Source organism: Melanerpes formicivorus, unplaced genomic scaffold (assembly GCF_026170545.1).
Source record: "Melanerpes formicivorus ecotype bairdi unplaced genomic scaffold, bMelFor1.0.p_v2 SCAF_128, whole genome shotgun sequence".
Lineage (NCBI taxonomy): Eukaryota > Metazoa > Chordata > Aves > Piciformes > Picidae > Melanerpes > Melanerpes formicivorus.
Window position 1 is genome coordinate 18,068 of NW_027142480.1, and position 10,924 is coordinate 28,991.

General features: G+C 44.1%; 1 protein-coding gene across 1 annotated transcript; it reads right to left on the minus strand.

The window, feature by feature from the left end:
• Nucleotides 1-487: 487 nt before the first annotated feature.
• Nucleotides 488-9,082, minus strand: KCNV1 (potassium voltage-gated channel modifier subfamily V member 1). Its single transcript, XM_068167990.1, has 3 exons — nucleotides 8,477-9,082; nucleotides 6,187-6,713; nucleotides 488-1,309 (listed from the first exon to the last, which is right to left on the minus strand). The coding sequence occupies exons 1-3, from the start codon at nucleotides 8,956-8,958 to the stop codon at nucleotides 798-800; spliced, it is 1,521 nt and encodes a 506-aa protein (XP_068024091.1). The 5' UTR covers nucleotides 8,959-9,082; the 3' UTR covers nucleotides 488-797.
• Nucleotides 9,083-10,924: the final 1,842 nt, after the last annotated feature.

Sequence of the window (10,924 nt, forward strand, 5' to 3'; positions counted from 1 at the left end):
TTCTTTTCAGTATGGTAATATCAAATGTATATAAAGATTGTATTTATATTGCCCCAAAGAAACAAGAAATGAGAAAGGGTTGTGATTTTCTAATTTAGCCTACCAGCTAAGTTAAACGCATCCATGTGTCAATACCATAGACTAGGACAGTGAAATTAAAGTTTCATTTGCTAAGAATGATATTAGGCCACTGGAGGGGTAAGTGGTGGGAAACTTGACTGAAAATACCTTTGATTATTTTAACTTTGATTACTACATTAGACTAAACACCCAGTCCAACAAGTGCTCATTTTTTTCCTTTGGAACAAGACATCTTAATGAAGGATTTTTCTAATAATGGGTCAGTGAACTCTAATAATGGGTCAATAACCTCTTTTTTTTCATGCAAATGGAGTGGAAGATGGGGATATTGTTCATCTAATGCAAATATGAATCATATAGATCTTTAAAATTCAAAAGACTGTGGCAATTTTCACTATGACTTTATTATTACATATTAGCAAAGACATGAGACTCATGGACAAGTGTTTGTATCATTGTTTTACTTTGATGGACCCATTATTTCCCATCTCTCCCATCACAATTCAGTTCTGGAACAGGTTTTAAGGCTCCTTGAGAAAATCCATATTATGAATTCTGCCTTTTGTTTAAAGTACTTATCTCAGTCTGTCCAAGAAAGTAAAACTCCAGCTGGAAGAGAAAACACACTCTGGCAAAGAATTAAAAAAAGAGAGATGCTTAATACCACATTTTTTTTAAGTCATCTACTTGCTATACAAGGCTAAATAACTTCAAAGTCAAAACCAGAAATCATCTGCTCCACTGCTCCTCGTGCTCGCTCTCTCTCTGCTTTTTAGCCGCAGCATGTCCATGACGCTGCGTGCATAAATGTCTCGCAAGTTGACGTTGATATTTGAATCGCTGGATGAGTTCTTGGTGAGTTTCTTTAAAGCCTCACGTTGCCGAAGGGCAGCTTCTTTTATCTTCAGTGTAAAGTAACAGGCAGAAAAGCGGTCATTTATTATAGCTATAGGCAAAGCCAAAACCAGTATTCCTGACAGTATACACATAAAGGCCACTACCTTACCGATGGTAGTGTCTGGTCTAATGTCACCGTACCCAACAGTTGTCATGGAAGTTGTTGCCCACCACCAAGCTCCAGGTACACTGGTGAAAGTTGTGCCTGGCACACCTTGTTCAACGAAGTACTCCACCGTGGAAAATATAGAGATTCCTACAGAAAGGAAAAGCAGCAGAAGGCCAACCTCCTCGTAGCACTGTGCAATAGTCATCCCAAGAGACCGCAAGCCTGAAAGAGAAGAGATGCTATCAGCAGGTTGATTCACATAGCTGTCGTCAGAACTTGGCAAAACATCTCTTGCCTAACAGCTGACTGCCTAATGTTTTCTTTTGCTAGTGAACATACCATAAGAAAAAGGGGTGCTGCTCTCAAGTCTACTGGGAAAATGTGATTTAATGAAATAGATAAAAAATACTGGGCTAAATCAGTGTCCATTTCCTTAATACAGGGCATAGAAATTCTCCTCTGAACTACTGTGCATATAATTTAGGAAAAACTAATCAATCTTGATTTAGGGATTGTCTATAACAGAAGATCTAGCATAGCTGCCTAAATAACCAGGTGAAAACATCTGTTCTCTACTTTGAGTCTGAATGTGCCAAACTCCTCTTTTCTAGCCATTGTCACATTTTTCACTTGGACCAAGCGACCCTCACTCACCAAATTTGTGTTCCCAGGTGTGTGCTTAGAGTCCAGTTCACACAGTAACTTCTTTTTTTGCTAAGGGCTGTTAAAAATCCTTTTATAGTTCTCAATTCTTTTGTAGCCTTTCTTCCAGCCCCCTTTCCCCTCAGTCACCCCAAAATCTATCAATATCCTCATCTATAGTCATCAAAACAGATAGAATATTCCAGCAGCAGCTGCACTGGTGCCAAAACTGGTGATAGCTAAGACTCTCAGAAATAGGGTATTCTGTTAATTCACTGATGCATCAGTCCTATTGCACACAAACTGCACAGCGAGCTGGTGTGCAGCTGACCACTCTCTCTAACCCACCCCCCCACCTCCTTTTAGAGCTGCTGCCACAGGGCTAGACTACTCAACAAAGCAGGCAGAAAAGGAAATCCAATAATAGTGCATCAGATAAATTCTGCACACACAAAACAAGAAAGGAAGACAAGTGTCTCAACTCAGCTAAGACACAAGGGAGACTGAAATGATCTTCTGAATCACAAGTGACTTTGGATGTGTTTTTAATATAAAAGTCTTCTTTGAAAATATGTTGTTTTCTTTTATACATGAGAAAACTACAATGCAGTGCTCATGAATTACACTTTACAGGGTATACTTGTAACCAAGATAGTGTTTGCAAAATAGCCTACTGGAGCTTTGCCTCTGCTTGCAGACTACATATGCTCCATAGCACAATAAGCACTTAGATTTGTTTTTCTTTCCTCTTCTCAATCTCAAACTGCAAGTAGTTAACATTTCTTCTTGCTTTTTGCTTTCTTTTCTCCTTCAGATCTACTGGGTTTTAATTTTTTGTTTGTTTATGTACAGTAAACTGGAAAAGTATACACTAGGGTTTGTAGGGAATGTTTCCTTTCTCCATGGTTTTTTTCTACCAACTTTACATTACTATAACTATGAGACACCTCAGCAAGTGTTATGACTTCCTATGAGAAATCCTTGCCAGGAGCTTTAACAGCTTGGTTACTTGTGCTGGCAGAATCTAAGGTGCTGTAACAGAGCTGGCATAGGGCAGACGAGGAGCCTCACTGCTGCATTCAGCAGGAGGAAGGGTATTTCTGCCATGCAGGTCAAGTTCCATCTCTCTGTGGACCAAATAAACTTGCTAATAAAAGGTGATGTTCAGGAGCTTCAGTTCACAAACAGCATTTAAAGAATTCTAAATTGTTGGCACTAAAAGTGCTGAAGTTCACTTTTTCACATCTCTAGAGGCATCTCACCCTGACATATGCTACAACGGTGTCTCAAACATATACCCACTGCCATCACAAGTTAAGATACTCACATCCTACTGCTCCTCAACAAGTCAATCTCTAAGTGCTTCCCAGAGAAGCCAGTAAGGCTTCACACAAAACATGGCCCCAGAAGGAAGCCAACAGATGAGGAGCATCAGACAATGTGAGAAATACAGGTTCAGTTCTCAGCTATTCTCAAAGCCACTCAAATCCATACTTTTGATATCTCCAAAGAGATATCCATTACCTGGAAGGAGTTACTACTCATTTCTCAGTTGTTCCTTGATGAAGTGTAGCACTCTGCATAAACACACACTCACACCAGTCTAGCCCAAGTATCTCTCCCGTTAGCTTTGTTCAGCTTTCAAAGGGAAAGAAATTATTCTTTCTTTTTATGTCCCTTCCCCACAAAAAGATTTAAATTGCCATTTCTTAAAAAAAAATAATTTATATGTTTTCCCCCCCTTATTTCTGTCCCTGATATCAAAACCAGGCTGCTGTTGTGATTCCAGATTTGCTGTGAACCTGTACAGTATTACAGATATTCTCCATGTGATTGTGAACAATTTTAATTGGTGAAAGAGGAGTTGCTGGCTGCAGCCATAAATTTTCTCCTCTCTTCTGATTTTGCACTACCCAGGCCACACAAAGAAGGTGAGCAGTGCATGAAGCTTTCTCTAGTTTGGTTGTGCAGGAGTCGGAAAGAAGCTTCACTGGGACTTTAATCTGCTAGACCCAAGGCAAGAGAGCAGAAGAGTTATGAGAGCCACCCCTAAACACTGAGAGCCATCATGGCTGCCTAGGTGTGTGCACAGATGATGGCCTCTGTTTCTGGTATTTATGGGGTTCACTTTATATTAGCAGCTGTGGCTAAGCTCATGTTCACAACCACAAAGCCTTTTTTTCTGCTACATACCTCCAGTGGTGAGAAACAGGGCTTCAGATCTGCTAGTGTATGTTTCTAATTTGATTTATTTGGCCTGTGTTTCATCTTAGTGGCATCAGGTCCTCTGACAGAAAATCAAACAAGTGACTTTCAACGTTTAAATCATACAGATATGATTTAGTGCTCTTGGCTGAAGTGGGCACCAACTAAACCATCAAAGAAGCAAGCACAATGATGGTAATGCTGCTCTGGATGGTGTAAACAGATACATATGTTGCTTCTTGTATGAAATTGGTATTTTGGTTCCAGTAGAAAGATTATAGCTCACTTCCAGATTGGGATACTAGGTATTTACATAATTGATGTCATTCACTTCTACCTTACATAGAAGTACTCAACTCAGTATTATTGGCACTTAATATTGTGATATAAATAGTGGTAATATTTTAATGAATTCATTAATAAAAAAAGACAGAAAAGTTTAGACCATCCCTAAAAGTTAACATGCCTGAAGTTAACAGTTATTATAGAAACATCTGAAATATCTGGTTTCAAGTTGATAGAAAGAATCACAGAACAGTTTCATGCTTTCATCCTGTAACAGTACTATGTGATAGACTGGAAACTTTAGAGTTAGCCTACTTTTGGATCAGTGTTTGGTTTTTCAGAACAAAAGTGCCTTAATGAGTTTAAATCTTTTTCTTACTTTCAATATGCAATTAGAGAGGAATGCGCTCAAATTACAGCTACCATCAAAAGTGGGCAATAGCCTGTCTTGCAATAATGCTCCACTAAATCCTACAAAAATTATAATGAAGCAAAACAAATTCATTGACAGACTGGATCATTATAAGTTTCCTTTCCCTGCTTTCTAAGAGACAGTTACACATCAGTGTAGGGTAGGCAAATAACAGTATGATCCAAACCACTGTTTTCATGCTTAGCATCATTAAATTTACTTTCTGCCATTGGTAGGTCAGTTCACTGCCCATCAGTGGGAATAGAGAGGCACATTCTGCTGCTGCAAGCACCCTGTAATATCTGCTTAACTGTGTTCAGTTCACAAAGAGGGTGGAGAAGGCTCTCTAAGAACTGGAAAGGGATCAAGCCATTGCTGCTTCATGGCAGGAAATCCTGGAAGGGTACACTGAGTGCTATGTAAGAATGATCATCACTGTCTTCAGAACAGGAAAATATTGCAGGACAGAGACCATGGTTTACCATTAGGATCTGATTTTTCAAAGTTCCAATGTGTTAGATGAACATTTTCCTGTCAAATTCAGCACCATATTCAGCACTGATTTAAGTGGGAACTTAATTATGTTGATTATGCCATGACAACATCATGGCATGGAAAGTCTATGGTGGTAGCTCTTATTTTTTCATACAGTCAGGCATGGACATTTCATGAAGTAGCAATAAAAATGAGGTAAGGAGAAACACAACCTTCCAGCATTTCCAGCTTACTCTGAACACTTCCACTGAAAAATGTTACCTTTTATGCCTCCCTTTCACCACTCAGTGAACAAAAATGTTCTCAGAAGTGCATTTCACGTTCCACTCTACCCCTGCTTGCATCCATCTTTCTGCTGACCTGCCAGGATCACTTGGACACAAAGGGCCCCACACAAGTGGGTGAACTCTCACTGAACCTGGCACTGCTGCATCGAGGTCCAACTCAGTATGCAGCCTCCAGCTGTGCTCCTCATACCACACATATACCAGTGTTCAACAGGGCCTGAGGGTTCCTCTACCTAGTAAGATTCAGTTTCAAGTTTTCTTGAAATGTTCTCTGCTGTGATTGTTTTCAGGATCTATAATGTAGATTAAATCTTGATATATTTCTTTGCATACACTTTTTAACAAAACAAATTGTGACTGGTAATTAGAAGTCATCATTAGCAGACCTTTTATAACACAAAGGGTGTGGGTCAATGCCCTCTGTTTCTTCCCTTGCTTCATCCCTAATAAAATGAACTCAAATACATGTTTGTAAACTTAAGGCGGTGTCAATGAGTGGTGGATGACTTACAGCATTCAAATGTGGGGCCTGTTTTTCTAAGTCTTCTAGGCAAACAATACATACTGGCTTTATGAAGAGCTAAAATTTATCAGAGAAGGCCCTTGCCACCTAATTATCAACATCCACAAGTAAGATTTTTACAAGCTATTCCTGCTAACAGATTGGGTAAAAGACATTAGGTAAAAATGCACACAAAAAGGAGGACTATGCCCAGGCACAACTGATGCAGGCAGCAAAAAAAGAGAAGTACCGCTGCCGTGACTGAAAGTACCTGTTGAATGTCTTCCCAACTTCAACATCCGCAGGGCTCTGAGCAATCTCAAGACTTGGACAATGCGCCCCACGTTCTCCAGTTCTTGGGAGCTCTCCCCACCACACAGACTCTCCACCAGCAGGGTGATGTAGAAAGGCAAAATAGCAAGGAGGTCTATGATATTTGCCACGTTCCTTAGGAAGCGACACTGATCCCGTGCACAGAGGAACCTCAGAACAAACTCCACGGTGAACCATGCAATGCACAGATACTCTAGGGCATCCAGCAGTGGCGGTGCCAGCCAGCTTAGCTCTACTGAAATCAAAGCCATGTTGGCAATGGACACAACAACAAAAGCCATGGACAGAGTGCCAAAAGTCCTGGCTGCTGCAGAGGAGCCAGGCTTTTCCAAAACTTCCCAAAGTTTCTGTCTGACAGTGGGACAGAGGCTACCAGAAAAGTCCTCTTCTTCCTCTTGGGCATCCAGTTCTTCCGCATCTTTCTTGATGTCCAAGGCTTCACTCAGCTCCTTCCTCCTGAAGTACCTGCCCAAGAACCACCCCCCCCAGAGACATTTTTAATAGCAATATGCACACATTTATCTTTCTAGCATGTGAGACATTAAGAACACACACTAAAGCACAACTTACATGAGCTCAGAAAACTTTGAGGTCAACAATATGGTTGAAGATTTTACTAATTGAGAACCTGCATCAATGGTTCCACTGACTTGGTAGTTCTGTTCTCCCATTTCACATCAGTGACACTTTGTGCAGAGTAGTTTTATTCTGATAGTGCATTACTTATATGGATCGTGTTGACTACAGTAGGATCTGCTGCATGACTAAAATGCCTTCTTGTAGGCAATTCTGGCACCATCAGACCCTCTAAGTTGTTTCCAATGTTATCAATTAGATCACACACGTTGGTGTGTATCTGAAATACCACAAGGGAAGGTATAATAAAAGTCATGCAGTTCATGGATGGAGTTCTGATTAATGCATGCAAAAACAAGTCATCTTTCTTTAAAAATAAAGGACCTCACACACAAAGTGTACAAGCATCTGTGGCGAGTAAAACTCACAGACTGTAAATGCAGCTGATTGTTTTGAGTATATTTACAGAACAATTTCATGAAACAAAATAATTTCCAAAGTACACTAAAAAAAACCCTTTTCTTTTGTATCTTTATTTCTAGACTCAAATCTCAAGCAAATCTCAAGCCTTAGACAAAGAGACTGTGCAATTTTCCCTTTAATTGATACACAGTTACTTCTGCATGTGCCAAAGAGGTCTGTAACACCTCGCACCACCGGTGAGGTAGGGACTTTTAGTTGTGTCTAGCGGGGAAGAAGGACAGGATTAAAACTAGGATTCAACTCTTTCAGCTGCAGAACTGGACCATGCTAAGAACTTCAGCAACTTTTTGCGCTGGGATTACTTGTTTGTTTCTTTCTGATATTTTTTACACAAGCCCTTTAGATAAATAGCAGTTATGATCCTTAGAGAATTCAGGTGCAGAAAAAAAAGAAAAAAGAAGCTGCAAATAGAATTAACAGAAATGTCTTGGGGGTGGTTCAGCCAAAACCCACCTCATTCCTAAACTGCCTGTTACAATTTGTCTCCAGTGAGCCATGTTCCCACTGCTGCTACCCCCTCCCTGCAAAATGCTACATCCATGTGTGATGCTTCCCATCATGGCTCTTCCTGGAGCCATGCCACCCACACTCAGCCTGGCAGGTGACCACCCCCCTCTTCTGCCTTTCCAGCTTGGATCTGGAAGTCCTCCAGAATGGAAAGTGTTGGGTAGGGAGGCTCAAAACCCTCCCCACACCATGCCAAACTCCACACCCAATCTAACTGGGATAATCTTAAATGGTATTACCAAAGGGACACCTCTCCTTTCACAATCTTCTTCATCTCTGACATTGTTCTCAGCCAGTCCAAAGACAGTGCAGGACAACCCACACTCTCCTCCTGTTAGGGTTTCACTATCTGAAGCCAGCCACCAACCTGTTCCTCAGAAAAGGTCAACAGTGATCTCACTCAACACATCTTCCATTTTTTACACCCATCCACCTCTAGAGCTGGATTCAGGGCTGAACTCATACAGCTTTGAATATGTCTTTCCCAGCCATTGAAAGATTTGAGGTGGAAATAACCTGTTAAAGTAATCTAATCCAACCCTGATGCTCTTCTACCTCACCTACCTCAACTGCTGATCTCTCACCTCAATGTCCCTACATGCAAGTCAATGCTGAGGTCACTCAGCCCACAATAGTAGATGCTGCATCTTCCAACCACTCACCGGTCTCTGCAGCAGGAATCAATGCTGAGCTCATCCAAACCCCAGTACTGGATCTCTTGCAGGAAAGACAGTGCACAAAGCTGCTCCATCACATGCAGCCTCCCAGTCTGGTAGTAATTCAGGATGTAGTGAAATGCTTGTGAGCTTCGGTCAAAAAAGTATTCATTCTCCACGAGGTTGGCATCATCACAAAGATCAAGGAGACCAGAGGCCACATCTCGTGCTGCAGAGACCACTACAGCCAGTTTGCCAAGACGGGTGTCAGGGTAGCAAGACAAAGTTTGCTGGGACATCACAAAGCGGCTCCCTCCTACATTGATAGTAAAGCAGTCCAAGGAGGGAATGACCTTCTGTAGCAGAGGCCCCTGCTCTTCCTCACTGGAGAAAACACTGCAGTCCAGGGAGCCCAGGGATGTGCTACTCCCTGGTTCTTCCAGGGATGCTTGAGAAGAAAGAGACATGCAGCAGGGAGGCGACTTCATCTTGTAGCTGCCAGCAGCAGCCCACACTCTCCTGGATCGAAAACACAACAAAGCTGCAGGGAAGACTGCCCCGCCGGGGGGTGGTGATCGGGCCAGCCTTAAAATGTATCACTTCGCTTTGGCTACCGTCCCAGAGACACTTCCCCACTTCCTCCGAGCGATGCCTCCATCTGAGGCGGGGGTCAGGCAGGGTGTTGAAGAGCCCAATACTGCCTACACCTGTGAGGATGCAGAAGGAATAGTGGTACCTGGCTCGGCTTCACCTCCTGCTGTCTGCGCCAGGAACCGTCGGGAAGTGCCCGGTACCATCTGCCCGCGACGGCCCCTGCGCTCCACCGCTGCTCTCCGATCGCTTAGTCGAGGGCGTAGGAAACCAGCCAGGACAGCACAACACTGAACAGCAGCTTCAGCGGGGTCTCTGGGCAGCGAGGAGCCGCCCCGCCGCGCTCCGATATCATCCTGAGGGGCTGCGCCGCTGCTCGGCCTCGCCCCCCGCCCCCCAGCACCGTCCTCAACCACACAGTGCACCTTTCCCCGCCCGCCCCGCGCTCGCAGTTTTCCCGGAGCTGGCGCCGAAGTTGCCCCCCTCGCTCCCCTGCCGTCGCTGGGGTAGCCGCCGCGGTCCGGCGGTCTCGGCGCGGCCGCCTCCCTCCCTGCCGCCCCGCGCCGCCGCCCCGCCTTACCTGCCCGCCAGCGGCTGGGCGCCGGCTGTCGTCGTCCCCTCGCAAGGAGCCGCTGCCCGCTGCCCCGGCTCCAAACTCCTGAGCAGCGTCGCTGCGACTCCATGGCGAGTCATGTCGGAGGGGAGCACAGACGGGAGCTGGGGAGGCGGGCATGGGCCGGGCTACACCGTCGCCCACCCTGAAGCGGGGCGCAGCAGCCCCCTCACCGGGCTTGGCCCCGATGGATACCCCGCCTGCGGCCGGCCGGCCGCGCCCGCACCTGCACGCTCCCGGGAATTCCTCCAGGAACAATTCAGACCGTCAAACTCCACCAGCGGGGTTCACAGAGCGAGTTTGAAGCCGGCTCCCCTTCAGTATACTTAAACCCAAACATGTTTCCAGACTGGTAATGCATCCATGCTTCTGGTACTCCCACGAACGCAAGTCTGAAGTCATTCAAGTGAAACAGTGATTGGAAAGACCGGTTGATGTACGTGAGCGAGCCTGTTGAAACTTAGCTGCAGCCAGTTTATTTTCAAAAATACTCTGGATTATCTTGGGCACCTTTGTTCTGTGCTGACTTCGTAGCTCCTCAGTTAAACCAGTGGAAGAGTTAGATTCACCTTCCTTGCTATATTTCCTCTTCTATGAAACGTTTTTGACAAATTTAAAATATTTGCTTTTGCAAATGTGCATTTTCTGCCAACCCTCACTCCTTACTGCCTGCATTGTGGTGGAACCTGCCAGGAGGGGAAATTCTGTAGTATACAAAATGTGGCTTCGTCTGTCATACCACCAGCTTTTGATCCCCTATCACTTGTTGCATGCAGCTGCATCCAGTCATGTATCTTTCTAACATTTATTTCACAGAGAACTCATAACAGTCTTTTAGATACCAGTAATCTGTAAGCTACATGAAAATTAACTGAAAATGTACTGTATTGCAGTGCTGCAACACCTGCAATAATCTCTCTGCTCAGCACTTGCTGGTGCAGAAATCTACTCAGTGTGACTGCTGGTAAAATCGAATTGGAGAGAATCTGGAGGAGAAGAGCAAGGCTGGGGTTTGGAAATCATGGCCCAGGCAGAAAAGAAGAGGTAGGATAGCTGTGATGGAGGGGAGATAACAGTCTTCAGATACTTACAAGGCTTCTTGCAAGGATGAAGGGTATGTTCTGTTTTCCTTGGCTGCACTGGACGGTAATGGATGTAATGGAGTTGAATCCCAGGAAGGGCATTTTGTGTAGCCATTAGGAAGGGTTTGGTAAAGCGGTGAAGGAGGTCATCTGGGACATTGGTCTCTG

Bases quoted from the DNA above. Each gene is read 5' to 3' on its own strand.
- KCNV1 (XM_068167990.1), bottom strand. From the start codon at position 8,958: ATGAAGTCGCCTCCCTGCTGCATGTCTCTTTCTTCTCAAGCATCCCTG. The intron at 6,714-8,476 runs GTGAGTGGTTGG...GTTCTTGGGCAG, and splicing joins GATTCCTGCTGCAGAGACCG to GTACTTCAGGAGGAAGGAGC. The intron at 1,310-6,186 runs GTACTTTCAGTC...CTTCTCTTTCAG, and splicing joins GTTGGGAAGACATTCAACAG to GCTTGCGGTCTCTTGGGATG.